This window comes from Ptychodera flava, chromosome 7, assembly GCF_041260155.1.
Source record: "Ptychodera flava strain L36383 chromosome 7, AS_Pfla_20210202, whole genome shotgun sequence".
NCBI classification, from domain to species: Eukaryota; Metazoa; Hemichordata; class Enteropneusta; family Ptychoderidae; genus Ptychodera; species Ptychodera flava.
In genome coordinates, this window is record NC_091934.1 from 41,462,818 (window position 1) to 41,487,297 (window position 24,480).

The window sequence follows — 24,480 nt, forward strand, 5'->3', positions numbered from 1 at the left end:
TAAAATGGTTATTTGGTTTAAACCAATAGATGAAGCCCCCTGCAACTGGTGATCGGTTTGCATGAAATGACAGACTAACTGGCGTTCATCTCTGATGGGACACTTCTCATCGATTGTATCAAGCTGAACATCGGAACGAGTTTGATCAACTACTGGCCGATGTTTTGCTAAAAGCAACAAGTACACCCTGGGTTGAAGTTGCCACCAGAAAGATTCATGAGAATATTCATGTCGACCTCTATGGCACTGACACTAAACACACTGAGGTAGGAATCCTAAAACAATACATAAAGAGGGTCGATATCAGCACGATTACCCTCAACTGAATCAAATACACCCCACAATTACTGAACCATTATGTAGTCAGACAAATTCTGCTTCCATATAAATAGGCGCCTGCATAGAGACACCTTCTGCGGATCCACACAATTTATCCATTCCTTTTAAATTTATTTCATATCAAATGTGTTCGTAAACTACCATGACCCGGTGCCCACCCTCCCAGTTCAAGCCACTCTTATGTAGGATATGGCTTTGTGATAAGTCTCTGAAAAAGGGGGATATCACCCCTTCCCTCCTTTTGCGCCAGTGGTTGCTGCAGCTGACCTAACATGGTTTTCCGTGTTCATACATAGGTGCTAGCATGCAGACACCACATAATTTTTCTCTCTCTCTGACATCAAAGACGACACTGCAATGCGATGAATTATTCTAGGTTGTTCATGCTGCTTTGCTTCTAAGAGTTAGGCAACAATTTTCATGCCTGCATTCACTTGTCAGAGTTGGACAACTGTTCACGTCTGCATTACTTCTCTGAGTTAGGCAACGGTGTTAATATCTGCATTCACTTGTCAGAGTTGGGCAACAAAGTTCACGTCTGCATTTATTTACTTCTCTGAGTTAGGCAACAGTATTCATGTAGTTTGAGCCACTACTGCAGCTGCCGTTCCAACACAAGTCTGTCAAGTTTATTCGTAGCTCGGAACATCTGTCACCAGGATATGCTTATAAGTTCGTCAGGTGGTAAACATAGTGGCGGAAGTAAAGTGTAATGGTTGCACAATATATTGGTTTGCTTAGATGTGACTCGATTTTTTGGCCAGAAAAAAGTGAGCCGACCCACTCCGGGTATTGAACTTTAGAACTTTGGTTTATGAGTCAGATCTCTATTGTTGAGCTACCGTGGCTTTGTCGTAGTAACTGTTTCATTGCTGACCTTTCAGGCTGACCTATTATTTTACTGTGTGGTCAGAAGGTCATGTGAGTCGTTGATGCTAATCATTGGGGCGTATGCCATTGAACAGAATGGCGTTCCATTGAAATGGCTTTAAATGACTCCTATTACTGTACGTCACAGCATGCAGGTAAAATTCGTCCTTTTTACCTCCAGCTAACACAGCTAACATAAAGGCAAAGGAAGGTATAGACGTTCAGTGAGCTGCTAGGGTATATGTCTAATAGGGATGTGTAGCGCACATGCATATGGAGCCCTTGGAGACTCCGCTTACCAATTTGAAAACTCTGCTCACCCTCCCTGCTGCTCAAGGGAAACCACATAATGGACGAAATTTCGTTGAGAGATTTATAGTGTGTTACGATAAAAATAACACTATAATAGGTAATTTGTGGAGCAATATATTCATTTCCTTTACAGATAGTTAATTTTAAATAACACAAATCAACCACCCATGGTCCATTAGCCCGCAATCAGCATAGAAACAAAACAAATCAAAGAAAACGCCAAAAAAACAAAACAACAACTTGTCAACATTCAACGTACACAAGAGTTGCGACGGATTACTTCAACATATAACACACTCAACGTTAGACAGAGACAATTCTTTTTGATGGTTGGCGATAGTTGGGACCAAAAGAAAGAGAAAGTAAGATGGAGGCGGCATGATGCTATCCCCCCCCCTCTCTCTCTCTCTCTCTCTCTCTCTCTCTCTCTCTCTCTCTCTCTCTCTTACATAAATGCTGAAACGGTAATGTTTTGTTAACAGTAGCAACAGTACTAACCATAACACACGATGCAAGAAATTCCACAAAACCCATACCAAGAATGGCATAACTGACCGCAGCCGGGTCATTCGACCAGATCATCTCAAAAACCGAGCCCGCAAATATGTACATCTGTGGAAACAACAATATCAGAAATGTTAGGATATAGGTCGATAAATGATTATATCAATACTGGTATTTATTCTTATTGTGTAAGAAAAATAAAAGTTCGTAGTATTTTTGTAACATATGAGAAACTTTGCTCTTGCGCAATCTTGAAGTGGAGTAAAAGAAAAACTGTAAACAAAAACTCATAAAACGTAAAGATAACACGAAAAGATGACTTTTTATGTGAATTTTCAAATATTTTTTACTTTCGGTCGTTCAATATAAAATCCTAATGGCATGTGCTGCCGTTATTGAAAACCCCACCCATGTATATTAAAAAAACAAACAGGAAATAAACAGAATACAAAAAAAACACGATCCTTTGTTAGGTGTTTTCTTTACAAATAGGGGAGTTTTTATGATTATTCTTTTGCATATGATTTTCCTTGACATGGGGCCAACGTCTATGTTGTTGACCAATGTTAGATGTTTTTGGACGAATGTTTGAGCCATGTTGAGATATTCTTCCGTTAAAAGTGACACATTCGAGTGAGACATACAAGTGCACCATTCTATGAAAATAATCGCAATCATACCGATCCATAATCCGATAACACTAGGTCAAAATTTGCAAAACAATACTTATAAACCTAGACACAAAACAGCACAGAACAGACAGTAAATCACCGGTACACACAACAAAGCCAAATTCATGAAAGAAAGAAATAATGACCTCTGGCCAAAAGACCAAGAAGTGATGTCGGTCTTTAGAAAGTATCCCCAAGTATGCAAATGATCTTACCGCTGGGATTCCGCATAGCTGTACTGATGACATCACAGTTACACTGATAAGAAGCGGAAGCCGATAATTTGGGTTGGTAAACAGACCACCAATGCCTACTTTCTGTTCTTTCGATTCCTCAACATGTTCGACAACGATTTCATCGACCACCTGACCTACCTCCGATAGTCCGTAATAACTTGTTGTAGCTATTAATAGGGAAGTGAAATTGCGGGCAATTCTGTGAGGGGAAATCAGGCCTGAATCATTTCATAAATTGAATAAACAACAAAATGGCAAGATTTAGAATAGTGCTGATCAGGGTTCGTTGCACATGTGCAAACTATACTAGAACGCCTAGGTGAGAAGTTTAGTTGTCATGCCTAACTTTTAAGAAAGAACTTTTGTGAGACTGGCTTGAAACTATGACAATACCGATAGCTTTGCATTACCGGTACTGGAACTATCATAATCGATGATGATGATGATGATGATGATGATGATGATGATGATGATGACGACGACGACGACGATGATGTGTCACGGAGGTAATTAATTCCTCCCAAACTCTTCAATATCTTATATTTAGGTTAATACATCAAAGGGTCATTGGCAACGGTTAAATAGAAGTCCATTAAAACATCAGGATATCGATTACCATTTCAAGAAAATCAACTACAATTCTACTTGAATATAGATATTGGCATCGAATGTCAAAAATAATGCAAGGACACCAGATGTGCATCCTAACGACACACCAAAAGGTTAATTCGTAATAAAGAACAAGATGTTTGAATTCTACCAAATAACAATACGGGTAGGTGATGATAACAACGTTTGTTATAGCTGGTATGATCAGTTCAGAGCAGACGTTAGATTTATGATTGAATGGATGTTTTCGTTTGTAATTCATGCCTGTTATGTAGTCGAAGTCACACTTTTAAGGCAATGTTTAAAACTCAATGCTTCGACATTACGGCCAATGCAAAGGGCGATTCATTGGAATGAACTTTCACATCACTGTAAAGTCGTTGCTTTACATGACGATCTCGAGTACCCCTTGGCTAGCCAAAAAGTACCAGAAGACGAAGGAGAAGCCTCCCTCCTTTCAGCTTAACTGTATTTGATGGTGGTAGTGGTAGTGGTGGTGGTGATGATGGTGATGATAACGCAACGATAATTGTGATTGACGTTGTTCTTATAAACCTTTAACTGTACATGTTTGGCAACTGTATTGGCAAATATGAAGACACCGGAGGACTGTAATCACTCTGTTAGAATTCACATTGTATGGGATCACCACAGCGTTCTCCTTTTCTCCAACAATTAAATTATATGAAACAAAATCTTCATAAGACCAACGAGATGAATAACATTACCTCGCTTCGCTGATTTAAGGTTTCGATCTGTGATGATCAGCCAGCGTGGGCTGCCAGGACACGGAGGAAATATCAACAGATGCAGCAAAGAAAATAGTCCAGTCAATGACAGTAGAATATGCCAGTTATCCTCAGTATTCAGTGCAAAAATACCGAGAGCCTGCAATCAAGAGACATATTGGTTTAGAATTATATAACTTTGTCATGGCCATTCTGCTTATTCACAGATACAGACAGTCGTATAGAAGAACACTCACATAAATCTCTATCCCTCTCCCTCTATATTTCTACAAATGATATAATATTCTCTGTCTCTGTATGAATATATATATATATATATATATATATATATATATATATATATATATATATATATATATATTCGAGAAGTATATGTATTCATATATATATATATATATATATAGATTATGATATAGAGATAGATATATAGAGAGAGAGAGAGAGAGAGAGAGAGAGAGAGAGAGACTAATAATAAGCATTTCAGTGCTATTTTACATTGTAAGGTTGTTCCTCGTGTCACTCCAATTATTGCTCACACTATTTGGAAATATATCTGTAAAGATCCGATGGTTATCAAAAACTTCAAGTGTAATTTGCTATTTAGGTCATACAGCTTCAGAAGCGATTTAACATAAAACTAACCATGTAAAATCAGTCTGTTTATTTTTAAAGTTGGTCTATGGAAGATTGGCAAATACCTGAGCTAACATGATACAAAATGCCAAAAACACACTCTGATTGCCAACAACCGCTCCTCTGTACTTGTTTGGAGAAATTTCTGACAGAAATAGCGGTGACATTCCCATGGTAATACCTGAAAAGAGATACGAAAGAATGTTGGAAGTTTTAAATTAGCAGACGGCGCCGTAGCAGCGAACCATAATTTTCTAATGTCGACCTTGTGTGTGTGGTGAGTGAGATGTGAGTGATGAGAGAGAGAGAGAGAGAGAGAGAGAGAGAGAGAGAGAGAGAGAGAAGAGAGAGAGAGAGAGAGAGAGAAGAGACATGAATGTTACATTTCTTGCGGATTGAAGCAATTAAATAGTTTTGAATGTAATTAAAAGACCGTGCACCGATATGATTTTGAAATCCTCCTTTTGTATACTATTTTATATCAAGACAAATGACATGTACAGCCATAAACTTTGAGTATATTAATCAAGATTACATCCATTCTCAAGAAATCGACACAACAAACGTTTTATTGTGAGATTTAAGATTTGTCACCAGATTGACGACAAGAGAGGAGTAACAGTGACGTAATTTCGACGTCATCCACTCTATCACCCGATCAGCTTGAAGACTTACCGGAATAGACACCGCTCACAAAACGCCCCATGATGATTAGCTCAAAATTATTGGCAACTTTGCTGGACCCGTACATCAACCCGGCGCTGATCGAAAATAAGTTCGTAATCAACAGGGCATTCTTCCTGGAAGAAAATTGATTACACAACTTAATAATTGTTATAATGTTACAAGAGTTAGCTGTGACATCAAATATTTATGTAAATAAGGTTAACAATTACAAACGGACAAGATAAATAAGATATTTTCAATCCAGTGGGAGCTCAAAACCTACGGCCCCCAGTCACCTAGCGGAGAGGTCACAGACAAAATCGATCAGCCCATTCCCAATCTCAAAAGATTGGTTAAATAACCGAGCTTATAGTTGTTTCAATTTTCTGACTGCGAGCCCTCCGCGCTGTACGCTCACTATAAACAACGCAAACAAACTTTATGGAAGCAATAAATACATGGCTGAAACTGGGCAAAATACTTTTTTTGTCTTCCCTGCAACATTTAAATCGTTAAGTACATACTTAGTGTAGCTGTTTACAACGGCTCGTTAAGGTTTTGAAAACTTCTCAAATATTGTATTTGTTCAAGAATTAACGAACATGACAAATCTGCCCAAGTGGTAGTCAGCAGTTTATGATGAATTTGCTTCTGATTGATAACAAAAACTTTGCAAACAACATGCCTGGACGTCACGTATCTTGTTTGAGTTATTAACTAACAAGACGATCTTACGCTAGTATGTGCCTCGAAGGTGAATTCAGAAGACGTTAACGTTTGCTTAAATTTCCTCAAACAACTTTCAACGCTTCTGTTTAAAATCGAAAATAGAAATCGGGGTCACGTAGCGTAAATGTTGGTACAAGAGAAGCAAATTGCCTAATATTTACCGACGTTTGAAATTCAAAATGGCTGCCTTCCCTATGTAATTGAAAACTCTACGGGGAAAAAATAAAACCTTCGAAAAAGTAAGGCGGTGAAAATTTTGTTTACGTCCAGAGCTGTAAAATAAGTCCCCATAAGCGGGAGATCAGAAAAAGAATTGGATACATTTGGGAGTCCGAACATATGTCCCCATGGCGCTTTTTACCTTAAACAACGAACAAATCTCTAAGGTGTGAAATGTCATGTAGTTACAATACCCTTTCATTACTGATAAAATGTGACATTAATATGGATATAAAAGTTACAGGTTTTTGCCTTAATCATGGTGTGATGTTTTCGCATCCAGGATAAGCAAAATCAAACACGATGAAGTCTAGTTAATTTGAACTGAACATAGCGTGAGTCCTTACTCCAAGGGCAATTTGTGAGCAGTATATATCCTTACGCCAGTAAAGGGTTCACTTTCACTCACACAAATGAATGGTATACACCGACACAAAACAATGTAGTCCCAAAATCATCACAAATCTTTATAATTTTATAAACCGAGACTCAACATGTGAGCTAAACCTTTGTGTACATTGTCACTTTGTAATCGCACCGGTAGTCAGGATTATAGTCAAATGTATCTTAACCAACGTCTGTGCTTGTTTGTAGATTTTATAAGAACATCAGATTACTAACCGAAAATTTGCCGTGCATTTTGAATATCTTTAATTTTGTTTTACCGCGAACAGAAGTTATGTTCCTGTTTTTAACAGCCGTGTCTGATCAACAATTGGAAGATCACCTTTTGTCAATAAAGAATTTTAACTTGTCGAGTCAAGCAACACTTCTGGGACTTTACGCTTACCTTCCTAATATGTCGCCTGTCAAGGGCACAGCGATAGCACCGAGAGCGCCCCCTATCATATAAGACGCTGCTGTAGTTGCCCATAGCAAGTCCAGTGTTTGTTGAGATGCTTCTCCGTAGCGTCTTGTGTACGATTTGTTATAAAAATCCTGAATGTACTGAAATGTTCAGAAGATATGAACAAGCTAGTTACTGTGGAAACAACCAGAACAAAACGGCAGTGCAATTCTAGTATCACTGTGCAATGCAGCAAACACATTAGCATGCAACTCGTTTTGGTCACGTAAACAGATGTTCTTGATTTTATACATTATATTTTATATCAAATCAGACAGCTATTAATATCATAAAGAGTACCCAACATGCCATCATGTGCGAGTAGCAAATTTTAACACATGATTTATGCAATTCCGTCATCTAGATCACTCTCGCTGTTTCTGTCTGTCTGTCTGTCTGTCTGTCTGTCTTTGTTTCAATCAGTGACACGCTCACAATTTCTCTGTGTCTGTCTGTCTGTCTCTGTCTGTCTGTCTGCACCTCTCTCTACCTTCCCCTCTCTGTCTCTCTCTGTCTCTCTGTCTCTGTCTCCCCTCCCCCCGAATTTATGCGCTGTTGATTGTCGATACACATAACCCAGCACTTTTTGATACTTACTTCATTGACGCGCAGGCAAATGTGGTCTAACAACTATTTGAAATTGTTGTACATTAATGTCTAATAATCGATTTTTGGCGTGATATCTTACTTTGGTGGGTGCTGCCAGGACACTGATGTTGTATCCAGCCTGACCAATACACAGAAAAGACACAACAACTGTAGCATACACTAACCAAGATGTCACGTGTATCTGAAAAAAAATTACAAAAACGAATCTTATATCCATAACAGTCATAATTCATGCACTTTTCTACAAATTCAAATTCTATTTATAACAATGCACATAACTCACGGTCATTTATTATATACCTAAATACATTTACCATCCAAGATATAATACGAACGTTTTTTAGGTTTGTTAATATTTTACACAACAAATTGAAAAAAATGTAAACATAAAACGACATTCAAAATTATGGGCATACAAATTATTCTAGTGTAATGTTAAATTCCAAGATATTGAATATGACAGATTGAAATGTCTTCACCAAGACTAAGGTTAAAAAGACAAGTTAATGTGCAATGGCGGTAGAGGAATGGCTACGACTAAAACAACCATAAACGCAGTATAGCGATGCGTTTCCTTGAGCTATAGCGATTTGGCTTAAAGACTTCCTGGGCTACTGGTAATGAGTTTTTATCAATAAATATTCGCCCTAAAACCCTTCGAACACTCCCCATTGCAGTAGCGCACATATACGTGAGCGAAGCGACGAGGTCCGGAAAGCCAGGTTGCAGTTCTCAATCCGTGGTTCTCGCATAAGTGGATATGTGAAGTGTTTGCTAACACTGGGTTTATCTTTGTTCTTCATTGGAATTATTATCACCCAAATACATTTCATGTGAGATATAATTTAATAATAAGTAGGCCTTTAAACTATACTGACGAACATCTTGATCTTAAAGTGAAAAAAGGATGTAAGTACAATCTTTGTCATTCTCTAATTCTCTCAAGGTGTTGAAACGGTACACCAAATCCCAATTATATCTTATCGGCGTAAGAATTTGAAAGATTTTATAGTGGTTAAAGGAATATAACCAAATGCTTAAAATCTAATATGATTTTGCTTATTTTCAGATGATATGGTTTGCAACTGATTACAGACCTTAGGTCTTAGACGACGTCACATGAGTGAGGATTACTGGAAACTAAATCTTTGTCATATACATAGAACCATTCATTCTCATTCCGGATAAAAACTACTCTTCCGTGCGATGTTATTTCAATCTTTACGACCCTGATACAGTTTTTGCGGACCGAGGTTGTACGACGAACGGGCCCGAGCATGCTCGGGCCCTTACGCCGTACTACTTAGGATCGCAAAAACCATATAATGGTCGCAAAGGGTTAATCATATACGTTTTAGAATGGTAAATATGTAGTTAAAACTATTGTGCAAAGATAAATACATTTAATTACATATCCTGGCTCGCATGTACGTAAGAAATTGTCGTTGGTGTAGATTCTGACAGGGACTGTAAATACTGAAATCAGCTGACAAAAAACTTTTGTACTGCTCACTAATAAAACCTGAGCAAAGTGAAATCAAAAGATGAAATATTTTATTGAACAGTATACATTATTACGACTGGTTTTGTGTGAGGTCTAGCAGCTAGGCGATGTTGCCGTGAGTGTGTGGGGGTTCGAATCCCGTTTGGGTTATGGTTATATATATATATATATATATATATATATATATATATATATATATATATATATATATATATATATATATATATATATATATATATATTATATATATATAATATATCACACACAGACACACACATGTATATATGTGTATATATACACAGAATTGTTAGCATTACTAATCAAACATGCAGACTGTTAGAATGTGTATATCTCACCATGATTGTGGACATGATTTACTTTTGAGCACTAATAAAACACAGTGGTCGCAAAAATGACTATTGTACCATTTAGGTAGAAGATAGAGTAAGTCAATAAGGTATCCCGTATGCTTTGTGTTCTTGTGCCTGTCAGTCCATACGTATCGGAGGATCAAAGTTCATGTACAGTTAGTAAATCAAGGATTATATTAATGAAATGACTATGGTTAAACCGACAAACTTCTTGCACAAATGACTTTTTACAACATGTCAAAAAATGCCAATGACAGTTTAGTACAGAGTCTGTAAATCACTTGATCCTTACCAAGCTTATGTTGTATCGAAATGCAACTTATAGGGATACATACATTCTGTGTGTATTCCTTCTGACATTGAATAGAAAATAGTCATTTGACTTTCAAACATTAAAATGTTAAGAAATAGACACCCAAAGTGGCACTTCCACTTGGTAACATTTTTAAAACACATTTTTTCAATGCTAACGGTCGATATTTGACGTGGCGACTGCGCGCGGATCGCTAGATATCGATAAAAACATGTCATTTCCCGAGCGTATTTTCCACATCCCGAAGTTTTACGATCGTTTCTGATTATGACCCGAAATCCCCCGGAGGTTTGTTGTTGTGCTGATTGACGATAGGGAGTCCATAATAAGTTCGAATGACGCAATTAATTTACCCCCACTGCGAAGACTTTGTGTACAGCATTATGCCTTTACCTCAGTAAGTTTTTTTAAAACTTCTCCTTAGTTTTGTCGTTTTCATTATTCTCAATTAGTTGTATTATAATTTTAACCAATACCACATAAATATCAGTTTTTACGTGGAAAATATTGGCCGCCTCTGATGACTACATTTTGTCGTCTGCCATACGGTTACGTGTGGTTTGATACATAGCGGCCGCCGCGTGGTATGCGTCTATGCATACCACGCGGCGGCCGCTATGTACCAACCGCATGTAACTGTGCTTGTCACCTATGCGAATTCTGGTGGAATCAGCAGAAATTGTTTTTCTATTTTTTCGCCAAGACAGTAAGACTCAGCTTTCCCCCACGGGCATGACCGATCACCGACGCGAGTGCTACTGTGGCGTACAGCAGCGTCAGCGTAGACTCGTACTCCATAGCTTAGTCGACAATGGCCCCATGCCGAACGTTCGATGTTCGGAAGCTGAATTTAGGTAGGCCACCTGAATTCAAACTTTTACTTTTTTGAGGACATGTTTTTATCGATATCTTGCGATCCGCCCGCAGTCGCCAAGTCAAATATCGACCGTGGGCATTAAAACAATGTGTTTGAAAAATGTTACCAAGTGGAAGTGCCACTTTATATTAGGCAAGGACATAAAAAATTGTTGATTAAAGTACATGTACTAACATACACTTGTATAACATATACTTCTGATATTTGACTCTCTAAGTAAGAATTTGACAACAGCAAAAGTCATGATCAGCTGCATGATGTAATTTTTCAGTGACATTGGAATTAGCGACAGTATTGTAATCCTAAAAAAATATGCCGCAAGACTTGAAGGTCCTCTTTGTGTCAGCTTTGGAATCAGTATTGTACTGTAGTACTTCTGAATAATGTTCAAATGTCACCAATGAATGTAGACTTAGAACATGTGAAGAAAGATGTTGGAAACGATGGGCTTAATCTACTCATCAACAACGCTGGTATTACGACCAAAGGAGTGACATATGATAGTGTACAGGCACCTAGTGTGATGGACGACCTTGCCACCAACTTTGTCGGCCCACTTCTTACAACCAAGGTCAGTCATGGGTTGCCTGCTAACACATGATTTATTAATCTCACCTTTGTGGCCCCATTCTCCCACAACAATACACCGTACATACGTCATCATAAATAACATTTAACACGATAAGAACCAGCGCTGCTGCTAACATTAACAGTCAGCTACTACGTGTGACTGTTTCGTTTTTATCAAACGTTTTCTCACTACTGTGATTTTGCACCCTCAGGACAATCTGTAGGCAAACCCTGACAATATGACACAGCATCACTTAATGTTCTATATGTTGTTACAAAAAGTCAACATAGTTTCATCGATTTCCCCTATAAGTAAATGATGAGTGAGGTTTAATCGCTAGATGTGGTACTGGTGAGGTGATTGTTTCCTTAAAATTCATCTTATCAAGGATTGCATAAATCAGCGCCGTTTTTGAAACTATATTTCACGAATAGGGGCTTAAATAAATGTATCTGCAAAACGTGTGAATTAGGATTTTAGTTACGTAAATTGTACGCTAGGAATGGCAGTGGAAACCAAGAGTTCTAACATAATGTTCTGATACAATTTAATTAAAGTAAGACTAGAACGGGTTGTTCTCATGTATAATTTTTATAACGAACGACTATAGATCGTATCATTAGAGTTGTATACATAACCATCCATGCCATGGCAAGACAGTTCCTCCTAAGTCTGATGGACTAAAATTCGTCATGTGAGGACGCTCTATATTATCTTAACGTTCATCATGCAGATTATGTATGGTACCATGAGGCATTAGAAACTGTTCAGTCTACCCCTTTCACATGCACATGCTCCCCCTCCCAACCAACCAACCAACCAACCAACCAACCAACCAACCAACCAACCAACCAACCAACCAACCAACCAACCAATCAATCAATCAATCAATCAATCAATCAATCAATCAATCAATCAATCAATCAATCAATCAATCAATCAGTCAAATTTATTAGTCCCCATGGACATGTCATACGCATGTCGTACATACATATGTCTTACATATGCACATCGTTTTGTGTTTTGATCCGATCAAATATTGGTGCATGACAGCCATTTTGTTTCCTGTATTTGATGTCGGTGCGTCCCTTCAAATAACTTGTTTACAACTAGTGTATTACGAATTTTGACCTAGTATTATGGATTACGGATGGGCATGATTGCAATTATTTTGGTACATGAATTACTTCTTATGTCAAACATATGCACGTCGATTTGTTTTGTGATGGGATTCAAAATGGCCGCATGACGGCAGTTTTGTTACCTGTATTTGATGTCAATCCACATGGCCTCCAGGATCCGTTCATACAGATATCATAGACGTGCCTGAGCCAATTCTTTTCAAACTTGATACAAGGATAATACATTCGTATGCAGGTCTATACTTTAGTTTGGCATGCATAAGTAGTGCTAATTTGCATAATTAATGATAAGAACTCTTTTCTGGTGCAACTTTGCCAAGTTTGATGAAATTTTGTACAGATGTTGGTCTGACTTTTAATTTAATGAAACGTGGTGCAAATCTTCAGCATGTGTACAAAGACACTTAGCAGTATCGTCTTAATTAATCGCTAATTTGCATATTTGATGAACTTTCCTAAATAGTGGATTATGTCCACAAATCTGCATTACATTTTATGAAACGTGGTGCAAATGTTGATCTGTCAGTAGTGATATACTGTGTTAAGACATTTCAAACTATCACGCCAATAAATTGGTAACTTGCATATTTGATGAACTCTCATAGGTAGTGTGATATGTCAAAAAATGCTGCATCAAATTTGATGAAAAGTGGTACACATCTTGATCTGCCAGTAACATAATGGCAGGCAAAGACATGTAGCAGTATCATGTCAATTAATTGCTTATTTACATATTTAATGAATTTCGTAATTAGGCTGATATGTCAAGAAATAGTTCAACAATTTCAGGAATCTTGATACAGATGTTGAGCTCACGTTGCTTGTCAGTGAATTAAAATATATATCCATGTCATGTCAATAGATTTTTAATTTGCATATTAAATGAACTTTCTTTATAAGAGTGATATTTCGAGAGGTACTGCATCAAATTTTATGAAACATGGTACTTTGTTGGTCTGTCAGTACTCTAGTACTTTGTGAAGATATAAAGAAGATCCATGTCAATTGATCACCAATTTGCATATTTGATGAACTCTCATAATTAGTGTGACATCTAAAACTGCTGCATGAAACTTGACGAAACGTGGTACAGATTTTGGTCTTCCAGTAGTGTAATGACGTGCAATGAAGCAGTATAATGTCAATTTACTGCTGATTTGCGTATTTAATAAATTTTCATAATTATGATACGCCAAGAAATGGTTCATCAAATTTCACGAATCTTGGTACAAATATTGAACTGACATTGTTTCAGCAGTGAATGAAGGCGTTTATCATTGTCATGTTGCCACAATTTGTAATTTGCATATTTAATGAAATTTCCTAATTAGTGTTATATGTCCAGAAATACTGCATCAAATTTGATGAAACTTGGTACAAATGTTGATCTCACAGCGCTGTAATACAACTCAGTGTCACTTAGTGGTATCGTTCAAATATATGGCTAATTTTCATACACATTGCATTTTTGTTTTTAGGGTGAATGTCCAGAAGCACTGCAACAAATTTTGTGAAATGTAGTGGAGGTGATAATCTGTCAGTGTAATAATAATAAAAAATGTTTGGTAGCATCCTGTCGATTACTTACTAATTGACTTATTTAATGACCTTTTGTAATTAGGGTGGAGCCTAGATTGATTTTACATTTTCACCGCCATGTAACTCATTCTCGGCTTTAAAGTCCCATCTGCATCGCAGCAATCACAGCCCGAATTAATTAAATGGACTCTGTCCTCGCTCTCGGAGGACCTGTAATTAAATTAATGATTAACCAGTGGGGACATTGTCATCGACGATGACTTGTTTATAAGGTAATGGAAAAAAGTTGACGATTTTGAGGTTAAATTGTCAAGCCTTGAGAGATGTGAAGATAAAGGATGCGTCTTAAACTCACATTTGTTATCATGTTATATTTATCAATTTTTTTCGTATTTTAATGTTTGCTTTTCAGACCAAACCGTAAGTTTCCTTGCTCTATTGCTTGCTTTACATATTTACAGTATACATAATCAAGATGTCTCGTATAGATGTTGGACACATGTGTGACCAAAGCTTTATTCGTACCAAATTTCAACTTTCTGAAAAAAGACAACAGAGTAAACTTTGACCTTGACTGTGTATGACATGTCATCACGAGCTTAAACGAGTACTTGCCCTGTTATTGTAAAAGGTAGAGTTTTCCCCTATGTACAATTATCAGTTCATTTCATGCTATACTGTGGAAGTTTCATTGAAAGTAAAATTTGTGGTGGTGATGTACAAGTGAAAGGAAACAATGAATATCTGGTTACGTGAAGGTTTCACTGGCCATAATCAAACAGGACAAAGTCTGTCTCTTCACTGTGAGCAGCGCATGTGTAATACAAAACTCGGTCATGCCAAGAATCACAACAGGAAAAGTATTTTCTTTCGATTGTAAGTTTTTAAAAATCCAGTGACCTCCTAGTGCCTGTTAAAACGATGAAACCCATTGTAGGATCGCCAACTTGACGTGATATTAACTCGGTACCCCCCAAAACTAAGTGATCCCTAATATTCATATAATTATTACATTATGTTATAGGCGTAGGGTTTCTCTGTTGAAAGGATTGTGCTAACAATCTTCTCCCTATCTATGTAATAACGTAAGACTACATTGTTGTCGTAACATGTAACTCCATCATATTAAACACGGAATCCGTATTTGAACCGAACACGCTAAGTTCACAGACTACAGTCACCCTCATAGATCTGGAAGGAATATATACTGGCATCAGCGCACGGTTCCACATACGGAAACCAGGAATTCATGGAATAATGTTCAAAGTTCAGAAACTCTCTCCAATAACTTGCTCTTCTTACAGGTCAACCCCGTCAAAACAAAATACAAATGAGATTTACTATAAACGAATTTTCAACATACCTTTTGACACCAAATAAAATGCACTTTTTCTACCCAAAGCGATACAAATATTTTCATTTTTGTGTGATGTATTGCAGAAGACAGTTTAAGTGGTGCTTCATGTTACCAACACATTTTTTCCAAAGGAATATCTAAAGTTTAGTTTGGCAGCAATGGTTTACTCGAACGATGAAGGGGTATGTATTTATGGTAAAAGCCTCAATTTTGGTATTATTTTATGATAAAAATTAATTTAAGTCAAAAACTTGATATTATTTTCTGAAATGTAATATTTAATTTGAAACAAGAGCATATGTAGAAAAAACGACTATTTCATTTTGCATTATCTATTCTCATTCTAAATGGCAGGGGTTGAAAGACTGACACTCAAAGAAATATGATAAGCAAAATTAAAATGCCTCTTTTTCAAAATGCTAAAACTTTAATACCAAACTAAATAATCATTTTGTTACAAAGCAATTGAAGAACATAATATGGAAATTTCAGAAAAGTTGACTCGGCCAGAGTTTAGTTGAATTCTTTTGAAATCTTGAAATTGAGAGAAAAGAGAAGGCAGGAAATCGGGTGATTTGCATACATTTGCATTAATCTATACTTCTTGATCGCGCAACTTACGGCTGCTCGACAAGCTAAAAGATGAGCCAAACCATTATTTTAACCTTGGGTTAACAAATTAATTAAAATTGAATGAAGAGATTTTGCGCAATATATACGCTGTTTCGTGCAGCATCCCTAAACAGCTGAGCCATTGCTGGTGATATTGTAACATCGGGTAAGCCTAATTCATGTGCCACGTGCCAGGCGCCGCGTGCCGTGAGCCAAAGTTCACAATGCACTTTTAGCATGTTAAGCTAGAAATAGGTGCATTTTCACTCTAATTCACTTTATCGATTCATCTTCATTGTTAACTAACATTTAATAGACGCCTTGTATGTGCATAAAGTAATGACCTGCGATATGTGTTTTAACGAATCCAACATGTGCTGGCCGGTAAGGGACTGAAAAAAAATTATAGGGAGGGAGGGCGAATTTTTCAAAATGATGCTGAGAAAAGTGACTCTCCCCAATTGTTATGCCGTCCCTGTACATGCTATAGTCAACATCATTCATAGTGTGACGCCTCATCCCACCAAATAGGAAGACTGTTGCAATAATATGCTGGCAAATAAGTTAAATTCAGGTCAAAGGTCATCCTGGTTATTTGATGTTTTTGCTGTACACTTTCCTCCCATGATGGCCGTCCAGCAAACATTAGACCTATAGCAATATTGGATAGGTCAAATGTCATCCTGGGCGTTTGATATTTTAGCAGAAATCTTAGTTAACATAATCATCTCCGTCCAGTAAACTAGAGACCTCCACCTCTGTTAGCTAGGCTATAATTTATAGATGTGCATAATTAGTGAGGTACAGGATGATTTGATGGTCGAAGGTTGGTGTCTCATACCAGTCACACTTCGATAGTCGACACCAGCCGTCTTTGACGACGAGGGGGGATAGGGCAGGTCAAAGGTCATAAATTCTCAAAAATAATATTGCACAAATCTTCTTAATATTATCATGGCTTAAGATCTAGATATTTGAAATATAGCAACCTTACCATACAGTCTACAAAATAATGTACAGAATTTTGTTTGATCAATTTTTAAAGTTACAAATTTACGCGCAGTGTGATTTTTAAAAATACTGGCCCTCCCTCCCTATAATTTCTCTCGAGTCCCTTTCTGCATATGCCCCTTGATGTAGAATTCGTAAACACACATTTGCTGGTCACCGGTTCATGCATTTAGAAGGCGGCGTTGAAGCCCGAATGTTGATTTATCTATGAAAATGAATCAATGAATTAAATATGAGTGTAAATGCACCTATTTCTAGCTTAACATGCTATCATGCACCGTGAACTTTGGCTCTGGGCTCGCGGCTTGCAGCACGCGGTACGTGGCACGTGAATTAGGCTTACCCTTTAACACCTTACCTTGTCCGCCATCGTTATCGCCGAAAAAGCGTTTTAAGGTAGCTTGCACTTGGTTTCCTCCCTATTGTAGACCGTCGTGCCCGACACGCGTCTTCTAAGTTTTGCCTAACCCGTTCGTTGAGCGCTAAAGAACAAGATAGGCTTACACATGGACAAATAGTCGGGTCGGAAGGTAGGGTTCCATGCACCCCATGGATGTATTTTTTTAACCTACATTTTTGTAATCCTTAGGGTCTATATTTAATGAATTTTGATGTTCCCAAAATCAAATCGTGTCCCATGGGGTTCATTTGGCGCCATCTTTGCCGCCATCTTGGCCGCCATCTTGGATTTAACGATGGGGTAGGGGTCACGTATCTACCGCTCGACGGAAACAGAAACAATACAATACTATAAACGTTACATTTTTAAAAAGCCAAGATCATGGCCTTTGCATTGATATATAACTTAATAGGGATTAATTAATATTCGAACGTCGATTAGACTTATATCGGTCATTGGCCGTAAATCGTAAAATTTGCGAAATTTCACACCCAATAATTAAGTTCCCGTTCCTCCAAACAATTTTTCATAAGGTATTTATATATTTTTTTTGGAAGAACTCAGTGCAATAAACAAGAAAAACAACATTAAAAGTATGTGTCTTGAGATTTAGTGGGTGCATGAGCTTGTTTTCTTATTACGCGGTATGCCACATATCCGTGTGTAACATAAGGGGTAGGGGTAATGTTTCCCTTTCTGTTTCGAATCATGAATGATGAAACCATAAAATGTTACATTTTTTGAAAGTGCTGCATCAGACCTTTCTAAAAATATATAGATTTATGGGGAAAAGTTGCATATTTAAAAGTTACAAAGCTTAAACCTTTCGGTTTGTGTCGATTTTAAGTGATTTTTTAAGAACGAAATTACAACATATGGGGTAGGGGTAATGTTTCCCTTTCTGCCTCGAACCATGAATTACGAAACCATATAAATGTTATACTGTTTGAAAGCTCTGTAATTGGCCTTTCCAAACATGTATAGTTTAATTGGGAAAAGTCCATATTTTAAAGTTACAAAGCTTAAACCTTTCAGTTTGTGTCAATTTTAAGTCATTTTTTAAACAAAATTTTAATATAAGGGGTAGGGTAATGTTTCCCTTTCTGCCTTGAACCATGAATTACGAAACCATATAAATGTTATACTGTTTGAAAGCTCTGAAATGGGCCTTTCCAAACATGTATAGTTTTATTGGGAAAAGTCCATATTTTAAAGTTACAAAGCTTAAACCTTTCAGTTTGTGTCAATTTTAAGTGATTTTTTAAACAAAATTATAATATAAGGGGTAGGGGTAATGTTTCCTTTTCTGCCTTGAACCATGAATTATGAAACCATATAAATGTTATACTGTTTGAAAGCTCTGTGATTGGCCTTTCCAAACATGTATAGTTTTATTGGGAAAAGTCCATATTTTAAAGTTACAAAGCTTATGCCTTTCAGTTTGTGTCAATTTTAAGTGATTTTTTAAACAAAATTATAATATAAGGGGTAGGGGTAATGTTTCCCGTTCTGCCTTGAACCATGAATTATGAAACCATATAAATGTTATACTGTTTGAAAGCTCTGAAATGGGCCTTTCCAAACATGTATAGTTTCATTGGGGAAAGTTGCATATTTGAAAGTTACAAAGCTTAAGCCTTTCAGTTTGTGTCAATTTTAAGTGATTTTTTGAACAATATGCACAAAACAGTTAGTCCGTTGGCCAGGTATCGAAATCATCCCCTCTAAGGCATTTTACCCACTATGATTTTCTGTTAGCTAGTATTCTCAGCTGTCATAATCTGCTTATTTTCCATTTAACTGATGGTGTGTCGAGAGTGTAACGACTTGTTTGTGAAGGGCTGTCACGCCCTCCGTAGTAAAATAGGAATGGGTTAGGGGTAACATATTTACCGCTAGTCGGAAACAAAACAAAAAAGTACCATAAACAATACATTCTTAGAAAGCCCAGATATAAGCTTTTTACTTTTTTGATAATTATTCGACTTTAGATGGCGCCAATATTCCGTATGTACATGGCGGTCAGCAGCTGAATCATTCACATAACGAACGTTGATATGGCCTGAAACTTCGGTAAATTCATTCAAGCAAACTCTTGTTTGATTAAGTTGATAGTTTTCCTTTCTTTTTTATTTCGAGTATTTGCCATGGCATGACTGAAACGAACCTTGAAACGAAGGCTGTACGTATCTATATTAGTCCGAGCCTGAGCGTGATCTGAGAGCAAACAGATCCGCAGATAATGCGAACGATCGCAACCGTTACCAACAGACTCATTATGCACAAAACGCCGCAACCAAACTTGGCACTAATCATGATCCCAGTCCATTTCGAGCCGGGCTTTAAGGGAAGTGCAGTGGCCTTTGAAAGACCCTTTGGTTTGGTTTTGTACCGTAGTATAGGAAGAAAACCCGACCTGTCGTCGTTGCTGTGAAATTTGTTTGTTTTTAGCCTCTTTTTTTGCCTATTTGAAGAATCGTCTTTGCAGCCTTCCATCCTGCGTTCTGTGTAGCGAGTGTCTTCGATCGCTCTCTAAGTTTGTGATGTACAACTGTCTTGAGTCCCGGTGCTTTATTGGGTGTAGAGGTAAATAGTTAGAGATCAGGGTGATAAATTGGTTGCCGCAGTGTCTTTCCAGGTGTTGCCACTTTTGAAGGAATTCAACACTCCTGGTAAGTATTCTTTAAGGTGTACCTGTAGGCTACGTGGTACTGAATAGGGGCCACTTAGGTTTCAACACATTCGATACTCTTGGCTTTCGCTTATACCCCGTTGTATGAGTAACTGGGATCGGAAATGAAAAAGGCTTCATTAATATCCATCTTTGCTAATATTAATTCTCGTTTGGCTTACAGATGGCCACCTTTACTTGTTTCGGTGAAAATTTGACTTTCAATTGGACAAAACATTGAGTATGACTTTCTTCTGTGTGTTATTAGGCCTATGAAAAATATGAAAATTGCATACATGTTGTTGTCAAATATCTCAAATCTTAGATTGTAAGAGATAGGCTTAGGCTTCCCTGTAATCATACAAATGAGTTAAATGGGAATTTATTGGAGTAGATTACAGTAATCGAAGAGAATGGTTGACACTATAGAAAGACTTATCTCGGATTGCGGGGACCTAACTATAAAAGAACAGCACAGAATACTTGCCGGATGTATTGACTGTTCATGTATAGTACAGGCTAGTACAACATGGAATGTAAAACATACAAATCAAAGAAGTGGCAAATTTTCTCAACTTTTCACAAAGTTTATATTCCATCATTACTATCAGGATTAGGATTTTCCCAATCTATAAATAAGCTATTACTTGATTACACCTTGATTCAGCATGACTAACATTTTGCATTTGCCACGCAACCAGCCATGCCCGTCCCTGGGATCGCGAACAATGCCTTTAACGAAGCTTTTGAACGCTTTTTGTGAATTGTGTAAGAATGTCCTCTCTGTGGAGTATAATGTGTGAAGCCGTTGTCTAGCTCGCTTGACTCTGATGATTATGTTGACTTATTTTTTCTCAGCTGCTGGTGGCTGATCTAGCTCGAAAGTTAGATCAATCTAGTCTCTCTGATTCGATCATGCTGGTGGGAATGGTATCTTCAAGCATTGACCCTAAAACGTCCGTTTGTAGGGTCTTTGCTTCAAAGACGTCAGGGTCTAACATTGGTTAAATGTCATCCATGATAAGAAACTAATGATAGATTCACTCACAAGGCATTTTAAACATTGAGGTGTCAATGGGAATATAAGCCTTTTTAGTCATTTTCTGAGGTTGTCTCGCCTTCTTATTGCTTGGTGTAGAGAGTGTTTGTTCGCCTTCTGTTTACTATTTAGTTGCGTAATTTGAATGCGTTCTGTGACATTTGGCTTTTCGGGTTTTAGTTCCAGAATATTTTTGCTATTGAATTTTAGTACCCAGTCGAAAAAGTAATCCTCATTGGGAGTATATAGTGTTCTGCGTTGTAAAATAATTTCGAAAAATTGGTTATGATCTCTTGTTTTCTGGTAAGGAAGGTAAAGTGTTGTCGATCCATCTTATCTTATTATGGAGAAGCTATATTGTGGATTAATGGTGATTGGTTTTCAGCGATAAAGATTCTCTCGTGTTCCCGTGTGGTATTAAAAGTAACACTATTAATAGTGAGCTCTGATTTGCCCAGACGGTCACGTGACTGTGCATGTATTTACGATATACTGTAAAGTTGGCCATTCCTATCTCCAAAGTGGGTTTCTTTCACATTGTTTTTTATTTTCATCACAAGTTTCAATATACTGATATAATATAGCGATAAACAACCCCTATAAGTTGGGTACACCACTCGAGCTCGGTTTTGACCATTTCACTCCTTATACAAACGACTGAAGTTCGTGCGTATATGTTGTTTACCGGTCGAAACCGTGTGGTATCCTTTCAAAGTGGTGCTTTATTGCTTATATATCTCTCGCGATACAATTAAAGAAAAGGGATTGATTGTTGCTGCTGTCATATCAACTTGCATGACGACTATGACATCCAATTTAGTGTTTGTGGGTTTGGAATATATAATTTTGACATATTATAGCTGTTAACTTTCTTTCCCTAATTTGAGTTATTGAAATGAGTAAAACGTCTTTTATTAACCACCATTTTAGCTTTTTAGTGCTATTTAATGCCTATAGAGTAGGTATTTTTCTATGTTCCTTTTAACAAGTAAATGTCAGTAAAGTAACACAAACTTTTGAGTTTAGGCATTGTCACTGCATAATTTTTGAGTTTACCCCATCAAGCCATATCTTGTTGGAAAAACAACTGCGTTAGTGTTTCAGAGATATGATATTTATGTGGCTTCCTTATTCGCTGCGTTTGGTAGGAGAGGAAACATTACCCATACCCCTATCCCTTAAATGTATATTATAGAGGGATGTACGGCATACCATATATTAGGTAAACAATCGACGCACCCCATACGTCTCAAGAAGATACACTCTTTTAATGTTTTTTACTTCTCTATTGCATTAAGTTCTTTCAAATGATATATAAATACCTTGTAAAAATTGTTTGGAGGAACATGAACTTAATTATTGGGTTTGAAATTAAGCAAATTTTACAATTTACATTTCATGTCCGATATAAAATCTAATCGATGTTTGAATATCGATTTATCCCCGTTTAGTTGTATACCAATGGTAAGGGGATTATCTGGGCTTTCTAAGAATGTATTGTTTATGGTACTTTTTTGTTTTTGTTTCCGACTAGCGGTAAATATGTTACCCCTAACCCATTCCTATTTTACTACCGAGGGCGTGACAGCCCTTCACAAACAAGTCGTTACACTCTCACACACCATCAGTTAAATGGAAAATAAGCAGATTATGACAGCTGAGAATACTAGCTAACAGAAAATCATAGTGGGTAAAATGCCTTAGAGGGGATGATTTCGATACCTGGCCAACGGACTAACTGTTTTGTGCATATTGTTCAAAAAATCACTTAAAATTGACACAAACTGAACGGCTTAAGCTTTGTAACTTTCAAATATGCAATTTTCCCCAATGAAACTATACATGTTTGAAAAGGCCAATTTCAGAGCTTTCAAACAGTATAACATTTATATGGTTTCATAATTCATGGTTCAAGGCAGAACGGGAAACATTACCCCTACCCCTTATATTATAATTTTGTTTAAAAAATCACTTAAAATTGACACAAACTGAAAGGCATAAGCTTTGTAACTTTAAAATATGGACTTTTCCCATAAGACTATACATGTTTGGAAAGGCCCATTTCAGAGCTTTCAAACAGTATAACATTTATATGGTTTCATAATTCATAATTCGAGGCAGAAAGGGAAACATTACCCCTACCCCATATGTTGTAATTTCGTTCTTAAAAATGACTTAAAATTGACACAAACTGAAAAGTTTAAGCTTTGTAACTTTAAAATATGGACTTTTCCCAATAAAACTATACATGTTTGGAAAGGCCCATTTCAGAGCTTTCAAACAGTATAACATTTATATGGTTTCATAATTCATGGTTCGAGGCAGAAAGGGAAACATTACCCCTACCCCATATGTTGTAATTTCGTTCTTAAAAAAATCACTTAAAATTGACACAAGCTGAAAGGCATAAGCTTTGTAACTTTAAAATATGGACTTTTCCCAATAAAACTATACATGTTTGGAAAGGCCCATTTCAGAGCTTTCAAACAGTGTAACATTTATATGGTTTCGTAATTCATGATTCGAGGCAGAAAGGGAAACATTACCCCTACCCCATATGTTGTAATTTCGTTCTTAAAAAATCACTTGAAATCGACACAAACCGAAAGGTTTAAGCTTTGTAACTTTTAAATATGCAACTTTTCCCCATAAATCTATATATTTTTAGAAAGGTCTGATCAATTTTCCCCATAAATCTATATATTTTTAGAAAGGTCTGATGCAGCACTTTCAAAAAATGTAACATTTTTATGGTTTCATCATTCATGATTCGAAACAGAAAGGGAAACATTACCCCTACCCCTTATGTTACACACGGATATGTGGCATACCGCGTAATAAGAAAACAAGCTCATGCACCCACTAAATCTCAAGACACATACTTTTAATGTTGTTTTTTCTTGTTTATTGCACTGAGTTCTTCCAAAAATATATAAATACCTTATGAAAAATTGTTTGGAGGAACGGGAACTTAATTATTGGGTGTGAAATTAGCAAATTTTACGATTTACGGCCAATGGCCGATATAAAGTCTAATCGACGTTCGAATATTAATTAATCCCTATTAAGTTATATATCAA

General features: G+C 36.9%; 1 protein-coding gene across 1 annotated transcript in view; it reads right to left on the reverse strand.

Annotated features, from left to right (window-relative positions):
- Positions 1-17,728, reverse strand: part of LOC139136509 (solute carrier family 2, facilitated glucose transporter member 1-like) — a 38,421-nt gene extending 20,693 nt beyond the window's left edge. The window contains exons 1-6 of the mRNA XM_070704233.1: positions 17,649-17,728; positions 8,073-8,174; positions 7,328-7,485; positions 5,599-5,723; positions 4,989-5,104; positions 2,020-2,133 (exon numbers count right to left, since the gene is read on the reverse strand). Of these exons, the coding sequence (XP_070560334.1) occupies positions 2,020-2,133; positions 4,989-5,104; positions 5,599-5,723; positions 7,328-7,485; positions 8,073-8,174; positions 17,649-17,660 (627 nt within the window). The 5' untranslated portion in view covers positions 17,661-17,728. The remainder of the gene's footprint in view (positions 1-2,019; positions 2,134-4,988; positions 5,105-5,598; positions 5,724-7,327; positions 7,486-8,072; positions 8,175-17,648) is intronic.
- Between the last annotated feature and the right edge of the window lie 6,752 nt (positions 17,729-24,480).